This window comes from Stylophora pistillata, chromosome 6, assembly GCF_964205215.1.
Source record: "Stylophora pistillata chromosome 6, jaStyPist1.2, whole genome shotgun sequence".
Lineage (NCBI taxonomy): Eukaryota > Metazoa > Cnidaria > Anthozoa > Scleractinia > Pocilloporidae > Stylophora > Stylophora pistillata.
In genome coordinates this window covers 27264191-27286030 of record NC_142524.1, presented here as the reverse complement: position 1 = coordinate 27286030, position 21840 = coordinate 27264191, and the positions used below count along the sequence as shown (strand labels likewise).

General features: G+C 39.0%; 1 protein-coding gene across 1 annotated transcript; it reads left to right on the top strand.

Annotated features, from left to right (window-relative positions):
- Window positions 1–34: 34 nt before the first annotated feature.
- On the top strand, window positions 35–20221 carry LOC148729217 (polycystin-1-like protein 2). Its single transcript, XM_088725224.1, has 19 exons — window positions 35–495; window positions 834–911; window positions 1053–1175; window positions 1793–1915; window positions 4819–5202; window positions 5646–5726; window positions 6676–6798; window positions 7164–7277; window positions 7478–8270; window positions 8703–9291; window positions 9785–9970; window positions 10568–10693; window positions 10903–11097; window positions 11755–12015; window positions 12584–13294; window positions 13862–14095; window positions 14645–15943; window positions 16754–16922; window positions 17285–20221. The coding sequence occupies exons 1-19, from the start codon at window positions 261–263 to the stop codon at window positions 19033–19035; spliced, it is 7575 nt and encodes a 2524-aa protein (XP_088581350.1). The 5' UTR covers window positions 35–260; the 3' UTR covers window positions 19036–20221.
- Window positions 20222–21840: the final 1619 nt, after the last annotated feature.

Below are 21840 nucleotides of genomic sequence, written 5' to 3'. Positions count from 1 at the left end.
AATAAAGCGCTTTACGCACTCGTAGAAAAGATGCTCATTGTTTGACATTCTTTTCTCTCCGACGTAACTCGCCGATGTAACTCAGTTTAAACCTTTTTCTCCTTTTAGACCACGACAAACCTGGATGTCATCCTTGTGTGTATCGGCCTCTGAATGGGGCCCATAGATATTGGAGTAATGTGAACCCTTCTTACCAAGGCTGTGAAAATAATAGGCTCACAAATGACCAATGGTACCGTTTTACCTGGGCCGCCGGATATATGATGGCAACTTACTGCATTCCGCGATTAAGTTGCAATAGCCAAATGGCCGGCTGGGTTAATGGAAGCCATCCCACCTCTAATAACCCTTTAGTTTCGACAACAGTATGCTTCCATTGGGGCCAAAACTGTTGTCATGTCTCGTATCCAGTTGAGATAATGAGATGTAGCGGATTCTATGTTTATAAATTGCAAAGGCCTATGGAATGTCAGGCTCGTCATTGCGGTGTTAAAAGTAAGTCTTATTTCTCTTTTTCGCTGTTGTTTTTCTTATTATCTTTTTTACTTTTGGTGTAAGTAACATAATTTACTCTCCTGTTGAACCTGGCATCAAACTATCTACGCTAAATACTCTCAGAAACCCTCTGATATTTTCTTTTTTTTCCTTTTCAAGCTCGCCAAAGCAAAGTGTGCTGTTTTTAAAATCACATTATACCCATGGTGACTTGAACTCCTCATAAATGAATCCAAAGACAACAGTTTAGTAGAGAGAAAATACTATCCACTTGGTTTTAGACTGCTAAGGAAGATTCGCAAAAATGATTAATAGAACTCACTCAAATGTTGTTACAGATGAGACTGACGCATGTCAAGTTACGGATGGTTTCGCACGGTGTTGTCAAGATGGTTATGAAGGAAATCCTTGCAGGGGTGAGTGTATTTATGAAACTTAATCCATTTTATAAAAATTAGAAAACTTTGAAGACGTTTCTCAAGACTTGACGGCTAAAAAGTTGTTACTCAAGCCTATCGCCCGACCTTAATCAACGCGAATCATTTTTATCTTGACAGATATCGACGAGTGCTCAGCCAACACCCACAACTGTCATTTAAATGCGAACTGCACCAATACTGAAGGTTCTTTTGCATGTGTTTGTAACGAGGGTTTCACCGGTGATGGCAAGTCATGTACCGGTAAGACTTATGAATTTCTTCGGCGGACTTACTCCAGGAAAAGTAGATATGAAAAAAAATTTACTCAAGTAATTGAGTAAATTTATGAAGGAAATCCGCGGAGTGGTAAGTTTTCATTACGATCATAGGTAGAATTCAGTGAATTCTGTTGCGATCGGATTGTGAAAGGATAGTTCATGCATTTACTATTTACAAACTCGATCGTCATTATAACGCTACTCCTGACTGACTTCCTAAATCACAACTATAATTGTGATGCGTACCAAACACTGCAGCAAGACTGGTACCTAGATCTAAGAAACCTGACCTTGCGTGAAAGAAGCAGTTTCCTGTTTGCAAATGCAAATTGTTTCTCGATACCAGCCAATATGTAAACCTCAAGGTGTTCTACTGCTTGTTTTCCTGAACATCTGGAAATAGATATTTTTCTTTTGCCTTCCCAAAGTTACAGAACTCTGTTCCCCTACATTTACGTAACTGAGAATCTGTTTGTAGCTTAGTGTCACCGCCTTAAACCTATCTTTTCAATTTACGTGTATGATTTCAAATTGTTCCTCAAACCTCGGTCCACCTTGATCAAACCGTGAATCTTTAATTCAACATTTTTCTCTTGACAGACATCGACGAGTGCTCAACTCAGACCCACAACTGTCATTCTGATGCGAAATGTACCAATACTGGAGGTTCTTTTAAATGTGTTTGCAACTGGGGTTTCACCGGTGATGGAACGTCATGTAACGGTAAGATTAAGTAATCATTTTCGGCAGACTTTTGAACAAAACTACACAAATTAAACAACTGCTGAATAAACAAAATAAAAGGCAAATTAATAAATAAATGAGGTAATAAAGAAGTATAGTTGTCAAATATCGCCATGGTGAACTTAGAACTACCTTTTCGCCGGGTTAATCTTGGAAGAAAGCTAAAACTCCGTTTTCAGCTTAAACCTTAGAATCTTAATCCTAAAACTTGCTGGAATTAAAATATATTTGCATAGATTGTCCTAATAGTAGAATCGCATAGCTTAAGGTAAACACGCGCTATTATTGGTCAATACGTCAACCGGAAGAGAGGGTATTTAGAGTGGAATCGCACTAATGCATAAAGTCGCCAGCAAAAATTATTGTTACGAACGTAAAAACGTAAATACAACTAGTGCTACGAAAATATGAACAAATATGAACAAATTTATAGAAAACGAATGTCTTCCAAATTTTGAATTGAAATCCAAATTTTTAGAAAATTGGAGGAAACCACTCACGCTCAAAAGTACGAGAAAACGCATAGAAAAAAAAATCAAAATGCCAGAGACGAGGGAAGAAAGCCAAACGACAGTTCTTGCCGAGGAAAACCAAACGAGCGTTACGAAAGAAAACCAAAACAGGTATCAATGCCGAAAAAGGTCAAGCATCTTTTCCGGAAATCCAAACCATTGTAGCCTATACAGAGGGCGAACTGGCCTCTTTAAGAGACAACATGGTTTCAAAAAACACTAGACGGCAAATTCACAAATTCGAGTGGTCGCAAAACAGTCATCCAAGCGCTCCGTGATGATTTCGACCCACCGGAGATATCAGAGCTCACTGGCTACTCCAATCCGCAATCCATATCCAGCTACAGCCATAATCCTCTAGAAATAGCGGCGAATGTCGAATAAGTTGGCCGGTTTCAACCCATGCCAAGCGCGACAACTACCAACAGCTATTTAAGTCATGCTTTACGGGAGATTGTTCTCAATAGCTTAGCCACGCCAAGCAACACAGCAGCTACTAGTGACCTTGACAGCAATGCCAGTCGTTCTAGTTAACTGATGGCAGGAGCAGTTGGCGGGATGTTTACTGGAGTAACTTTTAATAAGTGTCCAGTAAATATTTCCATAAACTTTCAGTCTAGCATTGATACTAACGAGCGACTCCCTGCAATGAAAGAAAAACAGTTAAAATTGTGACTTTTAACTTTTTTTTAATTGTTTTTCGTCAGAGTTTACCGAGAAATTCCAGTCTTAATCATTATATTTTGAATACACTTGTTTTTATAACTGTAAAGCACTTACCGGTTTTTTGTCGATCTTGCTTTGATACCGGAACGCTTGAGATTTTCATTTCGCTTGAGGATTTGACCATTCAGTTGTTGATTGTCGGCGCCACATTTTGTCAAGTTGAGTGGTAGCAGGCAAATCTCTGTCTTAAATAACTCCATAATTTGTACTTTCAGTTTTATTGCTGAAGATTGTAAAATGTGAGGCACTGCTTTCTCCACGAGTTTGAAGTAAAAGTGTGGTTTTCATTCTAAAAATATCTTGTTCACTCTATTCGCTAGATATTGACACCTGACTTTGAAAGGGTTTCCATCGTTTGCGCACTGGCGTGGCGCACAAAAATACAAAACATCTGGTTTCGCCCAGTGATTTGATGGCTTTAGCTATGCCACTCAAGAAAATTTCACGAGGTACAATTAAAATTGTCGACGGTTCAAACTTGAGCGACTTACCCTGCTTTCCGTTCCCTTAACAATGACAATTCTGACAGTTGTCTTTAAAATGGCTTTCTTAAGGGCGCGCGTACGGGATAAAAACAAACAATAACATTGTCGTTTTAATTTCTTGTTCTCTTATTTTTATTCAGTTATGCGATTCAAGAAAAACTCACTGCCTGACTCGTGAATTCCACCTTAAATTTCACTTGAAAAACCGATATCGCACGAATCGCTTCGCGATTCGTTAAATTTGTGCAATTTATTTATTGCATAAATAGCGCTATCTACTGTGAGGATCGTGCATCATACGTATCTAATACCGCAGTTCAAAATATATGAACTTCATATATTCATTGTATCTGATTTATCACTTTCACGGGTTTATTACGAATCAACTTAACGGCCTGCTCCCAGTTGGCTTGTTAGCTCAATTGGTAGAGCGCTGCACTAGTATCGCAGAGGTCAGTGGTTCGAATCCCGTACAGGCCTAATTTTTTTCAGGTCTGATTTTCGCTATTGCATAAATAGCGCTATCTACTGCGAGGATCGTGCATTATACGTATCTAATACCGCAGTTCAAAATATATGAACTTCATATATTCATTGTATCTGAGTAGAATTAATCTAACATTATTTTAGATTATGCAACTACTTCTGAATTGTAATAAGGGAAGGAAAAAAGCTTGTGAAATATTGTCAAAATTATACCAAGGAAGTAGACCTCGCCATCCATGTTGTGATAACCTTAATTTGAGTAGCCAATGATAAATTATGATGAGCAGTGTTCATTTCTTTGCGTAAAGAAAAATTCCATAGCGAATTGTTTCATCAGTGCTATCTGCTCGATCTTTAATGATTTAAGATTCTTGAAATTGTTCTCCGAACTCTATCTCATATCTTGGATTAGAGATGGACTCATACAACCTCCATCATAAAATTGAACGTTACGACCTTTTGGGTATCCTCAGATGTTCGCTTGCGTTGAAGGTTGCCTCGTCAGGTAACTCACTCACGCCCAATTACGCTTCATGTAAAAAGTATGAGGGACCCTCTTACAATTTCGATGATAAAGTTGAACTTTACGACCTTTTGGGTATCCTCAAAAGCTCCCTTAAGTTGAAAGGTGCTTTGTCATGTAACTCACTCAAATTATTTCATCTAAAAACAGTTTCAATACCAGCTGAGTGTAGCCCTTTGCAATACGAAGAACTTAATGAATCAGACAGATACTGGAAACATTCCCTAAGCCCTTTGTCCTGCGATAAATCTAAAATTGTAAGTGGTCAGTGGTACCGTTTCACCGGGGCCGCTGGTACAATGATGGCGCCCTACTGCATTCCAAAACGGAGATGTAATACCCACGCAGTCGGCTGGATCAGCGGTAGGCATCCCTCCGAGGCTTACGAGTTGGTGACGGCAAAGGCGTGTTTTCATTGGAATTCAGATTGCTGTTTGTGGCATAGACCGGTTCAGATACGAAATTGTAGCGGATACTATGTTTATGAGTTACAAGAGTGGAATCATTGCTATCACCGTTACTGCGGTGTGAAAGGTTTGTACCTTTATTTTTACGTAAGTGACACAACCATTAGTATTTTCGATTCAAACCAACATCAGGTTACTGAGAAAATAACTCAAATTGGGGAAGTGGAATTTTCTTATGAGATTGCAATTAAGCTGCAAGAACCAATGAACTTACCGTGCGTGATTAGATTTAGTAACTTTTGTGTTTTGCTACAGACCAGGTCTTAAATGCGAAAAAGCATTTTTTCCTCTTTACCTTTGCTAAAGCACATTGTACCAGAACGAGACATAATATATTATAAACTGTTGTGAATTAAAGCAAAAGGGAATTGGGCCAAGTGCAGTCAAGTAGAAGTTTGGGAACTTCAAAATAAAAAACGGAAATAGAACTCTCTTGATGAAAAGATATTTAATGTTGGGCGATCTTTTCTAAACACTAATCAGGAAAAATTACTTACATGATATTTCTAGACGAAAGCGAAGCATGTCACGTAATTGGTGGTTCCGAAAAGTGTATTTGTCAAAAAGGTTATGAAGGAAATCTATGCGGCGGTGAGTGTCACAGCAAGTTTTCATTACGAACATAGGTAGAATTTATCCATTTCTTGCAACCAGATTGTGTAATGATAGTTCATGCTTTTTTCATTATCAATTTCGATCATTGTAACGCTTTTCTTTATTGGCTTTCCTAATCACAACCAGTGGATTAGTTACAATGTACACCCAAACATTCGAGTAATCCCTCAATACCACCCAATTGCAACAACTTTTTAGTTACTCATTGAATGTCCTCTCGAGCGTATGGTAATGCCTTTGCCGCTGTCGAAATAAGGTTGACAGTGTGGCCGAGTGGTCAGCGTGTCGGCTCGCAATCCGCCGCTTCTGGGTTCGAGTCCCGCCCTGACCACTACCTGGATTTGTTTCACGGTAGCTTCGAGTTCAAATCCTCGGCCATGCTTGTAAACAGCCAACTGCTTTGCCTTCGGCCTGTTGGGATTCTTAATAATGTTATTTTCAATTTGGATTATTTGTTTCAGTTGTTTGGTGGACATTTTTTTAACCGCCTCCCGGTTAGCTCAATTGGTTAGAGCGCCGGATTGTGTTGTGCGGCGGGTCGAGAGTTCGAGCCCCGGCCGGACCGATACTCACGGTCTTGAAATAAGTGAGGAGAATTTGCTACCTTTCTATCTATCAAAAAATGGATAGATATTCTAGTCTTCTCGGATAAGGACGAATAAACCGTAGGCCCCGTCTCCTGCAGGGTTAGGGGTAGGAAACGTTAATTTCCCACGCACGAGATTGCTGTGATGTGGATGTCCTCCCCTGGGGCGGGATGGGTGGGAATTGGCCCTGAAAAGTCCCCATGGGGAGTGGTCAACTAACGTATGTATGTATGTATGTATGTATGTATTTTGACCAATGTTAGTTTCGATTGTTCTTTGTCCGTGTTGATAACAAGACTGTGTAGTTAAAAAGTGAAAAATTTGATTTCTACTGGCAGATTTGGACGAATGTGCAAGCGGAAACCATGACTGCCATAAATACGGTGTTTGTCATAACGAGATCGGATCCTATACTTGTCACTGTCGGTTTGGATATGTAGGAAATGGAACGTGGTGTGAAGGTACAAAAGTTATACTTCATTTTTCTCGCCAAAAAGTATCTAGGATTCTTATTTCCCATAAGATGTCTGATGTTTGCTTTGTTTTGTCACAGACTAAAAAAAAAGCTTGATCTGCTATTGGTTCATGCTCTTAGTTTGCCTAATATGCAGCCCCTCTTTTTTTAGCTTTGACAGGCTAGTGGGATCTCTTAGAAAAATTGTTTTACAGTACCTTTTCGTCGGTCCAAAGAAGCTCTGAGATAACCGAACACATTTTCTTCAATTAAAGTTTCCTCTTTTCATTTACCGGTGTAGATTTGCTGTCAAAATTATACATTTCCTTCCCAATGTTCCACACAATTTTATTTTTTTGTATGTCACTGCAGCTTGTCCAGAACATTCCGAATACATCGAGACGTCACCTAACGTTCATGAATGCTGGTGTAAATACATTTACCCTGGAGATCCAGACGTTGATCCATGCACAAGACAGGCAGAAAGTAATGAGAGAAAGTAGAGTAGATCTATTTGTAAATAAAATTTAAAGAGAAGTCATTTAATCAATGAGTCAGTAGTGATACGAAGTATTTCAATTAACTTTGAATTGCGCCTCAGCAGCTTCTTGATGTAAACTAATAAAATAGAGGACTCCAAAATAAATTTGAAATTCCAATTTTTTTTTCTTTTTCCCCATTCTTAGGTGATCTGACTAATATTAAGGATTCAATAGCGGTTTTAATTCATGATGTTAATACACAGCCAAGAAGTCCAATGAAGTTTAGACGAGATCAAACAAGAACACTGTTTGCATCTTTAAAAAAGGAAAACTTTCTTCTTCAAGAGGCCTCGTTCGCATGGAAGATAAGAAAACTTTCGCTATCACCTTTTAACATTTATGATCCGCCGGAGTTGCTCGTGCCCGACACTCTCGAGCTGTACATAAGACCAAACTTGCTGTCGACAGGACTCAAAGTGGTAACATTTGAGCTGCGAAAAATACCCGAATCTGATTTAACTGCTCTAGATTTTGCTTTTATAGAGGTTCTCAATGCAGCTCTGGAAGTCTCCATTGCAGGAGGAACTGAGGTCGTTCGATCTATAAATAAACTAATTTCAGTGGATGCCAGTTCTTCGTATGACAACGATTTGAGTGCTGGAAATTCTTCAGGAATGAAATATGACTGGTTTTGCTTAGTAATAACGCAATCTAACGTCTCTAGAAGCTATACCCCAGTGTCTAACGTCAGTTTTCGAGGATCGGAGAGCATATACGACACCCTTGTGGATGCGGCTGCAAATGGAACCCTCTTTCAGTTGTCAGATGATGTCTTTCTACAGGGCAAAGAACAAGCTAAAGTGACCTTAGATAACAAAAAACTCATTAGCGATCAAACTTACTATGTGGTTCTGACGGTAAGCAAAGATATCCGCGTAGCAAGTGGCATACAGATCATTCATGTTCGCGATGGAGACGTACTCGACATTCGTATTTTGTAAGTATAGTTTGTGGATACAAAACAGTTAAGAGTGACGGAAGCAAGGTTGGAATCCGTTCCTATCTAAGATCAGAGCAGCCGTCTTCCAAATTCTGAGTGATCAGAATGATCAAATAGAATAGTTTAAAATCTACCAATCCTCGCTCAGGAGCGATAAATTTATTTCATATTTTTTGCAAGGAGGGGGGAATTTGTATCACTCTCTCATCAATGACTCTCTAGCCTTGACACAAATTTTCAATCGATTTATGTCGGTATAGTTGTAGTTACCGACAAAAGCCGCACAAACAATAATTTGATTCCATTACATTCTTAAAATTAAATAACAATCGTTTCCCTGCAAATACGAGCCATCTTAGTGCGATAAAGAAGGAAGAATACAGGAGAATCGATGGCCAGGAAAAGTATGTCACATTTTCTTTTGCACAGGTGCACCTTGAACTGTGACTCGCCGGCTAGTGTATCATCTCTTATTTCTCTACGAACTGATTGCAATTCAATTCATTGTCCTGTGTCCCTCAAGTATGAATGGAGCTTGCTAAAAAACAATGGAAACAATTCTCACCCCCAATGGTCTACTCCGATGCACTTTAAAGATCTCCTGGGTACAAAAGTAGATTCGAAAAACCTTGTGATCAAAGAACAAATGCTTCTACCCGGGTCTTCCTACAAAATCAAGGTAAACGTTTTATCTTCGAACGGGTCATTTGGCTCTGCCGTATACCAATTTGACACAGTGGAAAGTCCATCAGGAGGAAAATGCCATGGTGTACAGTTGGACAGAAAAGATGTAGGATCTTGGCTAAACATTACCTGTCAAGGTTGGAGAGATGAACATACACCTCTTAGCTATGAATTCTTCCAGGAGTTAACAGATGGAGAACTCGACATGCTGTCTTATGGAGTTTGGCCTCACAGTGTTGTTTATATACCACCCTTAGATAGAGAGATCGTTCGTTTTAAAGTTGCAATTGTAAATGTATTGGGAGCAGCCTCCACAACAGGATTTTCTATCAAGGTATTCATTTATCAAGGGTTACGTGACTGATTAATGATCTTGATGGCAACTATTACCGAGGTTAAAAAGAGAAATCTCGTCAAGGTATTTGTGTGAAGGGGAAGATAGAGAGGAAAGCTATTGTCCATTCACGATTGCTAGTTCAATTTTGGTGTAAAAATATAACAGTGCACTTGATCAGAGGACGTAGAGGACATTAAAGTTTACAACTAGCCACAGTGTCAGCAAAATCGATGTAAAGTTAAGATAAACCGGGAGTTACTGAAGCCGGATATCCGGTAGGAACTATGGGATGTCTAAGAGAAAGACCATCATGGCGTCCACTGATGATCAAATGTAACACCTCTGCTTTCAACTGTTTATCAAATCGTTGCTAATTTTATACATTCTGTGTTGAGTTCAATTCGAAACATCACAATCGGTGCTTTTTTTCCGAAATAACTTATAACTATCGACGGTCCGCTTATATGTATGTGTTTCCCTTATTACATAGTTGAACCAATCCTCTTTGTTGACGGCAGAAGACGTGGACTACTATGAGCTGCTGGCAAGAATTGAAAGAATGGACACTTATTTTGAGATGAAACAAATAAATACGGCAATGCAACAGGCAGACACACTTCTTTTGTTACTCAAAATGGTCGTAAAGGAAGCTGATAACAGAACATATCTTCCTCAAGTAAGTTAACTGCACTGGATAAGTGGCTTCGAACATAAACATGTAGCTAAATTAACAAATAAAGAAACCTTGACTGTGCTTTGTTCTGTTGTAAAGGACTTTGGAGGCGGCTTGGAATGACAAAAGTGTTGGGGTAAACATGGAACTATGTCTCGTGTTTCTCTATACTTCTCGGCATGTTTACATATTTGCTTTATATCCAAACTTTATCAAAGTAATTAATATTAGCTTCTACTCATCGGGCTTTATGGTGCCAAATTGTGCTTCCAGTCGCATGATGATATTTAAAAATGAGTAGCAAAACAGTTTTCAACAATATCTCACCGCCGAGACGGGGTTTAAAAGGTTTAGTCTAGCATGAAGGGATTTTAAATTCGTCCGTGAGATCCAGCGTAATTATTCTAAAAGATCCCCAATATGCACGTCACAAGGAAATTAAATCGACACACAAAAACGTTTTAACTTTCCCCGCCCTTTTTGTTTTCTCCTTTGTTCGGCCAACGGTATGCAACTGTTATAGGCTTATTAGTTAACGTGTTTTTTGCTTTGCAGCTACATGTCTGGTTCCATTTAACGTATATTTTTTCCTTGCTACAGATAAAGAATTACGTTATTTCTAAGATCTGTGAAGTTCCAGTTGATAAACAGGAGCGGTTAGTCCAAGTTGCTGTTATCTTAAAGAAAGCCACACAGGATGACTCCCTTGTCACGCACAATACAACGGTATAACACTGATCTCCATTCTTCCACTACACTTGGTCTCAGAACGAGAACGCTTTTTGAAATTCCGACTAATAATAGAGTTCATGCAAGACGGTTGTGATATGGAGTGTAGGATAATAAAGATATGAATCAATGGATGACAGTAACACAAAGCTGTTTGCTTAGTGAAAAGTTTTACCCACAAGGACACATTGATATTTTTCTTCCAGTTCAGCGTTTTGAACAAACTCAACGAGATGTCGAACCAGCTTTCACTGAAAAATGTGCAAGAACGCAGCTCTGAAACCCGTCTTCTTTTTGAGGGAGCAAGATTGTTAATGCATTGCACCACAAATATCATGGATTCCAGCTCCAGCCGACTCCTTACGGGAAGTTTGTCTGGAAACTTTGATAAAGAGGAAGAGGTATTTCAAACGTAGTATATGTTTTCCACATTAAAGTGAGTGTAGCAATTCTTCAGAATTTTAAAGACGAGAATTTCAAATGAGCAAACATAAAACAGGTGTTTCTAAGATAGTGATTTCTGCGCCAGTGACCTATTGATCCATGTCGACGAGTTTTTTAATGTAGATCTTCTTAGGTTGATCAAAAAGGAAGATTCTAGAAAATAAGATAAAGGAATTAAAGAGCCGAGCTCTTACTTTCCTCTTCTAGTTAAGTTGGGCAGGGCTTGACTACAATCGTATCCAGTAGAACAAAGCAAAAAGCGGAGACAGCCTTCAATGCTCTGTTATCAATAAATAGAATGATACCACCAAGTCAAACTTCATAACAGTAAATAGGCAAGCTCTATTAGAAAGAAAGTGATAGAAACGGTACAGCCAAGTGATACATTAGCAAGGTCTGTACCTTACCCAAGACAGTGGAAATCGAAAATTCATAACTCCACTGAGCCTACAAATATGACAATTATTAGATAAGAAAGATGAACATCGCATTTCCTCTGTCCCTCTCTTAAAGTTTTAGAAATATCCATCACTTTGTTCTTCCTCTTCTCCGGGAGCAGTTCCTGTTGAATCGATAAGGACTGATAGGGTTATCAAAATTTCACGTAATTTTAGATAACTGTGGGAAAGACAATTATGGCCCGTTGCCGGGAATTGACTGAAATGACAACCAAGACACTGCTATCATTAAAGTTGCCCGGCGAAGAATACACCACCATTCGAAATGAGCTTCAATCGACGGTGCTTGGCAAACATGAATCAGATGACTTGAGCCTTTTAGAAATCAGCGATGGAACAGCCGGTTTTGTATTTCCACTTCTAGATAGCAGGGCGTTGAAAAGTTGGGTTGGAGACAGCTCCGAAATTGGGGTAGAGGTTTGTGACTATTTCAGTTTATAAATCGTAAAGGTTGGGAGTCAATCTTAGTCTATATCTATATTTGGTATATAAATGTTGAGTTAGGAAAATACGAAGACTACTGCTTTTTCATCCCTGAAACCCCCTGATGAGTGGGCGATCACAAACAGGCTTGTGTAGTCTTTCTATTTCCCTAACTCAACATATATCGCGCTATAATTTTATGTATCGAGCACGGTAACACGGAAAAATTGAAACGCAGACTTCCTATACTTGGTATATATTTATATTTGGTATATATTTTTGTTTGACATGCTGATGGCAATGACGTTTTTCAGATTCTCTCAGTTATCCCAACAGGACGGTAAGAATGATTTCTATAAGAGATTTGAATAACGATCAAAAGATGCTGCAGTATTCAATATTAGCCAATCAATAGTGGATGTGCATCGTAACCCGAAATCGGAGCAGGCTGGAGCAGTTCGAATCCAGAATGCGGGAGAATCCAAGTTTTTCATTGCTATGCACGAATGAAATATCTTCAATTACATCATTTTATTTTCACATCCTCTCCTTTATCTTGCAGATGATGAGCTATAATTTCAATCCATATACGACGGACAATAGCAGCCGTAGAGTCAGATCAAAGGTTGTTAGCCTTGTCCTAATGGATGGCACTGGCAAAGCTCTTAACCCAACTGACTTACCCTCGGATATAGAAATTGATATTCCAATATCAAATTATGATCCCGTAAACAGCACTCGATCAGATCATTTCTTAAATCCTGGCAGGATGCAGTATCATACGATAACCGTTCTTGAGGTCGATACTACCATAAAACTGACCATTACAACCAAAACAGTAGCTTCTATAACTGTCTACGTAAAATTCGCTGAACAGCCAACAGAGATCTCCTACGATGAGGTGATTCATTTATCCAAAGAGAAAAGATCAAATAGCGCCGATTGTGAATTGGGAGAAAATTGCTCTCTTAGTATCGTCGTACAGGGCAAATATCCAGGCAACTATTTCGTTGGCCTATTGGAGAACAGTAAATCTCGAAAAGAATTTTCAAGGTCTAGAGGTAGAAGATCTTTTCTGCCAGAGCCACCCACGCAAGAGAAGTGCGTTAAGTTCAAGGATCCTCCACCAGCATTTGTTCCTCAAGTGGAGCATGTAATTTTTGTCCCTCAATATGACTCTGATAGGTCTGTTAACTACAGTTTGCAAGTTGAGACAATATGGTGTGCATTTTGGTCTGAAGCGGAGCAGAAATGGACAAATGAAGGATGCAAGGTGAGAAAGATACAGGAATAGAATGAAATAAGTCATGACACGCGAAAAAAAATAAAAGGGAAATACATTGCAGACCATTTAACAGAAGTCGTTTAAATGTTGGTTTTAAGCTTTAAGCTCTCTGTATGTTTTCGAGATGAAATAAATAGTTTTAATAAATAGTCACTTCATAAATTCGGTATGTCATCCTGATCCTTTTCAAGATAGCAATTCGACATAAACCTCTTACGGGTTAATGTCGAATTAATTTGATGAGGTGCTTCCAGTTGGCTTGTCAGCTCAATTGGTAGAGCGCTGCACTAGTATCGCAGAGGTCAGTGGTTCGAATCCCGTACAGGCCTGAGTTTTTTTCAGGTCTGATTTTCACTATTGCTCAAATAGTGCTCTTAACTGCGAGGATCGTGCCCAAGTACGTTCCATTTCAAATCTTTTAATCGAAGCTGGGTATGTAGGCTACATAACTTGATCAAGAGCTTTTCGCACGAACAGTTGTTCTTCTTTTCGACGAAAAGCAACTACAATTACTCCAGCAAAATGAAAGCCATTGATGGATGAACTGATTTTTAGGTTAGCCGAGAATCCAACCATTTATCTCTGAAATGTCTCTGTAATCACTTGACTGCATTTGGGGGAGACATCCTTGTTGCACCGAATACCATTGACTTTCAACTGGTCCAGCGGGCATTTGACAACGTGGATCCTGAGGACCTTCTCGTCTTAGTAACATTGTGCTCTACCTTTCTGGTTTACTTTCTTGTTTTGGTAAAAGCACGCAGGGCTGATAAAATGGATGTCACAAAGGTTGGTGTCAAATCAATACATATTCTTCACTGACAAAAGTGATACTATGGACATACTGAATTCAATCAACTACGATGCAATTAGTTGACCAGCAGTTAAAACAAAAATAAAGAAATGGTCCTTATGGTTGAGTTACAATTAGAGAAATCAAAGAAAAAGATCTTGAAAAAAAGGAAGCTTAGCTCCGATGCCTAATTTTTTATTGCTTCTTTGCGATTCATTAATCGCATCTCACTTGCGAGGATCATTTCTTTGCAAAGACAGCTTAACAAGTTAGCAATTAAGATCTTTCATAATTTGAATTTCTATTGACCATTTTACCTCTACACTTACAGTCATTTCGGGAAAATAAAAACAAAAAAATTAAAATTCAGAGATAAATATGTCCTGAAACTCTCGCTAGTGGGATTCACGTCATGTTACGAATTCTTTCACAGCTTTTTTAAAATTAATATCGTTGTTGAGCAGGCAAGATACCGTGAGTTTTATGTTCAGCCAAACAGTAATGTTAATCGGTGTTTGACTTTGACCGATTGGCTTTTTTTTCAGGACAGTCCTCTTATATCCTTGGCAGAGCATCAAAAAGGTGAATACATGTACGAGGTATCCATAACAACTGGCAGATGGAAAAGTTGTGGCACTAGCGCCAATGTATCCATGACTCTTCATGGGACTGAAAGTACCAGTGACGTTATCAAATTAAATTGTGACATCCCATGTGAAAGGAAACTGTTCGCTGAAGGGAACACTGATAATTTCCTCCTCCGACAGGACATGCCCCTAGGCGACATAATTTTTGTCCAGATCGGCCATGACATTTCTGGAGAGAACCCATCTTGGTTTATCAGCGAGATTTTGGCTTTGGATTGTCAAACAGGACAGAGATGGCTGTTCAGTTGTTATCGCTGGCTTTCGCTAGAAAGGGATGACGGTCAGACCACGAGGAGATTTTATGCAAATAATTTCAAAACAGGCAATGAATTTAAAAGAACATTTAGCACACTGCGAAAAAAGGGTTTTGCTGACGATCACTTGTGGTTGTCAGTGCTTTGGAAGCAGCCAAGACATCATTTCACTCGCGTTCAGCGAGCATCCTGTTGTTGGAGTCTTCTGTTGTTGTCAATGGTAACATCTGCCATGTTTTATGAAACAGAGGACCTAACACAGACGAAAATACAGATTGGACCTTTTTTACTAGCTCCAAGTCAATTTTCAATCGCTTTGCAAAGTGCCTTGATTGTTGTCCCTGCAAGTCTGCTAATTGTGCTTTTGTTTCGTAAAAGCGAACCTAAGATAAACACTCAAGCAAGGAAGTATACTTTTGGGAGAAGCGATGGAAAAGTATCGTTCACTCTCCCTCATTTTTGCGTTTATATTGCATGGTTTCTCTGTGTAAGTACGGCTATCACTTCTGCCCTTTTCACGGTATTTTACTCTCTCATGTGGGGAGGAGAGAAGTCGGCACGTTGGTTAACAACCGTGGTGCTATCGGTGTCTACAGATGTCATAATCTCCCAGCCACTGAAAATACTTATCGTATCCGTCATTGTAGCATCGGGATGTGGATGTGATCGGAGGACAAGAAGGGAAACAAAGTCAATTAACGGACACAGTGGGGAACAATTAACTAGTGTTGTGGATCTTTCATCCTTGGATGTTGATCGTGCAAGAAAGTATAAGAGAAATGAGAGGAAAATGTTCGCATACTTCAAGGAACTGTTGTCCTCAATTACATTCTTTGCACTTTTTTTGATTGTCTGCTATGGAGAAAAAAACCACCATAGATACAAACTAAATGCCGCCACAGAGGGAAGCTTCCAGTTTCAGGATGACATGGGACGCTATAAGGTGCGTGCCCTCTGAAGTTAGGAAGGCAAATATCTAGCATTATTACACGACTCAGGCAGTCAGAGGGCCAGTAACTAAAATCAACCAATCAAAATACTCTATTGCCGGTCAATATTCTCTCAGTATTGGACCGGGCACTGTCCCGAATGGTCCCGAATGATAACGCACTTGTGTCCCTTTGAACTTCAGTCGTATAATAAATCTCTTATTAACCAAGCGCGAGAGCCGTACTGGAAGAATATCGGCCCTCGGTCTTTTTTGTACGGACCTCGCTGCGCTCGGTCCGTAATGTCAAGACCTTAGGCCGATATTCTCCCAGTACGGCGCTGGCGCTTGATTAATAAGATATATATATTATCGCAAGGATGATTAGCATAGAACTGAAACATGAACTTGCAAGCCAATAGCTTCTATATGACCTGATACCCCAGATGAAACTGATCTTTTAAAGTTTGCTGTTTGGAATTTGTAGTCATCGTTTACCACCCTTATGCACTTTCGTCAACTTCTACTTCTCCATCAGTTTCATTATTTCTCCCAAATATGCTATGGGAATGCACCATGACTACTTCAATGACAGCTGTAGACAATTTTTCTAAATATCGACCTGGGATAGGAAGTCGGATCCTTGAAAGTTTTTTGGAGAGTACGTCTTTAATTTTATTACTTTCCGTTGTTAGAGAATGATGCAGCTTCCCCGAAGACCCTGGACACATGTGGTCAATGCTAATGTAGTATCCCTTATTTCAGATTTATTTTGTTTTGTCTTGTACGCTGACAACAATTAACATATATTTTTTTAAAAAATAGATTACCGATGCTAGTCGGTTTTGGAGATGGGTGGAAAATATCTTTTTGCCTACACTTTTTGTAGACGATTGGTACAATGGACAGGTAGAGAGAGTTCCAGAATACATTGGAAATAAGAAATCAATTCTGGTCGGTATGCCTCGTCTGCGACAACTAAGGGTCATGAAAAGTAAGTATATCAGCTGTAAGAAAGAGGTTGTTTTGGTGCAATTTCTCATCTGAAATTTTGTAGTCAAATGATTATTTTAATGAATTTAAATAGCACCAGGTCTAATATTCCTTTTTCTTTTGGAAAAGTGATGACGACACAGCATGAGGACAAATTTCAGTTTTATCAAAACTTTAATGGCTTTTAATGTACTAATGAGAACTACTTTTGGTGTAAAAAAATAACGAAATTGAGCTGCATTTTGTGATATACAGATCAATATTCTTGATATTACAGATGAGCTCCATAAACTCGCCAAAGAGGGGATCTAAGGTATTGAAAAAGTCATGCTCAAATAATGAAATGCTTTCTTTCCCTTACAGATTCTTGTGAAGTTCAAGAATTGTTTAAAAACACATTCACATCTTGCTTCGATTTCTACTCCTCCGCAAAGGAGGAGAAAGGAACTTGGATTGATCCTAGAAAGATAAATAGTTCTTCAATTCTCTGCCCAGAAAATTGGGAATATGATGCAGACAGAAAGTTCGGCGGCTTCGATTTTTGGGGTCGTTTTTCTGTTTACAGTGGCGGAGGATACATAGCTAATTTAGGATATAACAAGGTCACTGCGAAAAGAGTTATCGACGACCTACAAGAAAACCAATGGATTGATCGGCAGACAAGGGCTGTGCTGGTGGAGTTCTCACTGTATAATCCACCAAGTAACCTTCTAGCAGTGATAACTTACTACTTCGAAGTCCTTCCTTCTGCCTTTGCTGGCACATTCAAGAGCTACGGAATTTTGCCTCTGAGTGCGACTAACTCTCAAGCTCATAGCACTTATCTGCTGTTTGTGTTGTTGTTCGGCATTCTGCTTGCTTGCTTTTTTGTTTTCCAGTGCATCAAACTCTATCGCGAAAAGTGTTGTTATTTCAGGTCGGTGTGGAATTGGCTGGATATGTCGCAGATAGTCGCTGCATCATCGGCATTACTTTTGCAATGGATGCGGACCAAGGAGGCTACAAAAGCTTTAGAAATACTGAAAGAAAATCCTTATATTCCCGTCAGCTTCCATCGTGCCTTACTTTTGCACGAGTTGGAAGAAGTGGCTATTTGTCTAACGACCGTGATTGCTACAGTACGTCTTCTGAAATGCTTCTATTTCAACCCAAAGATAATTGTTTTCACCAAGACCCTTCTTAGACTGTTTCAACCCACAGCTTCCTTTTTTATGGTGTTTTGTATAGCCGCAATGGCCCATGCACTATTGGGGGTCATTGCCTTTGGGTCCAATATGGATACATTCGCCTTAGTGCATAATGCTGTTTTCTTTCAGTTTCTAATGCTTTTGGGGCAACCATTCCCTGTAAATGAGCTCAAAGAAGCAAATCCTATTGTAGGCAGCCTTTTCTTTTTCACTTTCTTTTGCACGACCAGTATAATAATTTTGAATATGTTTATCGCCGTAATAAATGAACATTACACTACCTCGAACGCTGAAAGAGGAGGAGAATACTATGAGCTGGCGCAATTTATAAGTAAAAGAATTGTGGATATTGTCTTAGGACAGAAATCTGACCGAAACCAGAACTGGAGGAAACACGAGCTTTTTGAGCCAGATCCTTCTCCGGAGGAATGTTCCTCCGGTGGAGTTCAAAATGGCGCCTTTTCACCTAAGTGGACACCAGTCATGTACCGGAGCTGCACACATAAAATATCCAGGACAGGAAGATCCTTAGTAGGCGATAGTGAAGACTTCATAGAGTGTTCAGTTTGGGAAACGTACGGGCCAGAACATTTGTTGGTGGAAAGTTCCAAAAATGAAACAGGCTTTACACGAGTTAACCTCAATAAGTTTTCCAGTTACGTCGCCGACGCAAGACGATATAGCATCAAGACTGATTGGAATGCATTGAAAAAGTATTATGAAGATGACGATGACGAAGACAATGACGAAGGCGAAGACTGCGATGAAGACAACGATGACTATGGTGACGACGAAGAAGACGATTATGACGACGGCAACGAAGACGACAACGAAGACGATGAAGTTAATGATGACAATAACGAAAATCGTGGAGAAACAGAGAAGGAAAGACCAGAAAGGCCCGAAGGAGTCGCAAGAATAGTTTAAAAGCAAACTTATCCGTTTCAAACAATTTCTTTAGAAGAAATTAGTGAGTAGCATTTTTCAGACAATGGTTGTAAAACGTCTTTATTCTCCGACAGGTTTCGTCTAACTGTCGTAGACTTCCTCAGGGAGTACTTCAGGTAAATACTAAACGCTGGTATTTTAAGCCATATTTAACGGCTAATACGGGGGCCAACGACCATAAAGGCTAGTCCAAACTTGCGAACTGGAACAGGCAAAATTATGAAAATTTTGAAAAGTATTTAGGCAAGATGAAAAAAATTTTTTAAGGCCACAGTTTGCTAGAAACTTCTCAAATTTTTCACAACTTCCCCTTTTCCAGTTCGTAAGTCCAACCAAGCCTTAATGGTCATTGGCCCATCCTAGGACGCGCAGCAATACTTTGAAATGATTTTAAGACGTCATCTTGAGTTTGTGATTCTTGTACTATGGCTTAGTTTGGTTTCAGATCCCCTTAGGTGTAAACCAGTCAATGCAGTTTTGAAAAAAATCTTGCTATTGTATTCTGAAGAATGAATATTTGAACATTTAATTTGAACATTTATTTAATTTAATTTTTACTAAAAGTGAAGATGAGGGTGACCTTCGCAGTAATAGACACTACTTAAGCAGTAGTGAAAATGAGGTCTAAAAAAATGCAGGTCTGTATAGGAGCTGAGCCCATGACCTCTACGATACCGATAGGTTGCTTCGCAGTAAAACCCCCTCATTGATACACGAATGACTGTGAATATATGACTATCGTATATTTGAACTGCGGATTCAAATATATGATATCAAGTATATGATAGACGAAGCTCAAATATTTGGTTATTATATATATTTACAGTCATTCATTCGTGCTTTGTTTCCTTTCGCCGACCGCCATTCACAGTTCGCATCGTCATTTAAAATTATAAGTTCTGTTTTGTCAGTAAAACATGAAATGTTGCTCGGATGTACCTGCTCACCAAATAGGTAATTCTGCGCTGACCTTTAGTCCCACTGTTCAGCGTAAAAAATTTGTCAAGATAAAGTTCAAATATTGCATTCCTATGCTTCTGCCTGTAGGTGCCCAGCCAGAAAAATTCATGGTATATATGATCAAAACAATGATTCATTTAGTCTAAGGTATTGCTGTGTAAGTAAAAATTGACGACTTGAAAAATGAAAACTCTTAGTAAGCTTAGATTGTCAGTTGTCATATCGTTTGATTATGCCATTCACAGAAAAAATGCTTGAATATCCCGTGCTCCATTGTTTTCGTTATTCATATTTAATCACTGAGCTACAACTGGCTACTGCTATAGCTGTTCACTGACATTTGGTCGTCAGAGGATCTCTTTGTTTTGCCGTTGCTATCGTTCCAGTTGTTTCGTTACCCTCCCTCCCGCCCTGGGGGCTAACCCTTCCAAGGGGCTATTCGTTTGCTCATTAAAGATCCCAAAAAGATTCACGTCTCGTTTTCCCGTTGCGTCGTGCGATAGGTGAGTGGCGAGGGATAATTTACAGCTGTTCAATTCCCTTACGCGAAAAGCACGCTATTGTCATAAGTTTGCTGATGACTATTGATCAGAATACCGCATTCGGATAAAACAAAAACAACTAACCCTTACTTGAGAATTTTTTTTAAAAGAAATCCAATGACAGTGAAATAACAAAACCAATAAATTATTTGAGGCAATCAAAATAGATTTTTTTCTTTGTCCAAAAACCTAATAAAATCAACAAATGATCCGAATCTCATGCCGGTGCTTAGCGTGAATGATAAATTGACAAAGAAAATCTATTCATGCAAGTAGTCAAGAAATGTGTTTGGTCAATCATTTATGCAAGTGGGAATAAATTTGTTGTTATATTATGTTTGCGAATTGTTTAATATCTTGCAATATATTGCAGTAAACTGCAAAGGTGACTTTTTTGGCAGCACAGGTAACAGTTAGCAACTCGGAGTCTTCAACTAGATCCTACATGTACTAAATTAATGTCGTAATCGTGGCACTCTGCTTACAAGGATTTGTGTCTGAAACGTTAGTTGAAAAACTCATACACGTTATTACGAAAAAAAAAGCAGCCCCGGAGAGTGGAACGTCTTTTCATCACGAAAACCAAACAACCCAGAGGATACTAATGCATTGCATGGTTTCATGCCGTTAGTCTGCAATCGGCAGACAAAAGACATTGTTAGGCTCAGTGTACCAACGCTATGGCCTTAAGCTTAGCATGTGGGTAAATACATAAATACTTTTCTAACTTTCTGATAAATTATTGAAGGTGTGTGAGAGAGACTATCACAATGAAACTTTAAGAATTGAGGTGAAGTAAATGGAAACAGTTTCATGGGAGTAGTAAGAAGAAACTATGTCTCCAAGAAAACTCAGAGTTTTCTCGCAGATCAGTCCTATGGTTAGTAGTTCACTTACGTTTACCTATACGTCTTCATATATAAATTAATGCAATGCCTTTATTGCGCATTCATAAAAAATTTTAGTAATTATTTAATCACTTCTTCCGATTTGATTAAGCTCTGCGAAGTGATGGACATCGAAAACTTAAACCACATAACTCACTGATATACGAATAATACCATACAAAGAAATTTTTAGTTTATTTTCTTAAAAAAAACAATGTAAATAAAATCAAAGTATTTGGTAAAGATTTTCAACTGCAACATAATAACTTCAGATGAGGATATAAGAAAAGCTATGGCTTAATGAATATCCCCAGCCATGACATTTTACTTGCAACAGATTTTCCTGTCTTTCCTAACGACGTCATGGACTTTTCTTCTTCTTGTGTCGGGAACTG

Coding starts and splice junctions, on each gene's coding strand:
- LOC148729217 (XM_088725224.1), top strand. CDS start 261: ATGATGGCAACTTACTGCATTCCGCGATTAAGTTGCAATAGCCAAATG. Junction 6,799..7,163: donor AAATGGAACGTGGTGTGAAG/GTACAAAAGTTA, acceptor ATGTCACTGCAG/CTTGTCCAGAACATTCCGAA. Junction 8,271..8,702: donor GTACTCGACATTCGTATTTT/GTAAGTATAGTT, acceptor TCTTTTGCACAG/GTGCACCTTGAACTGTGACT.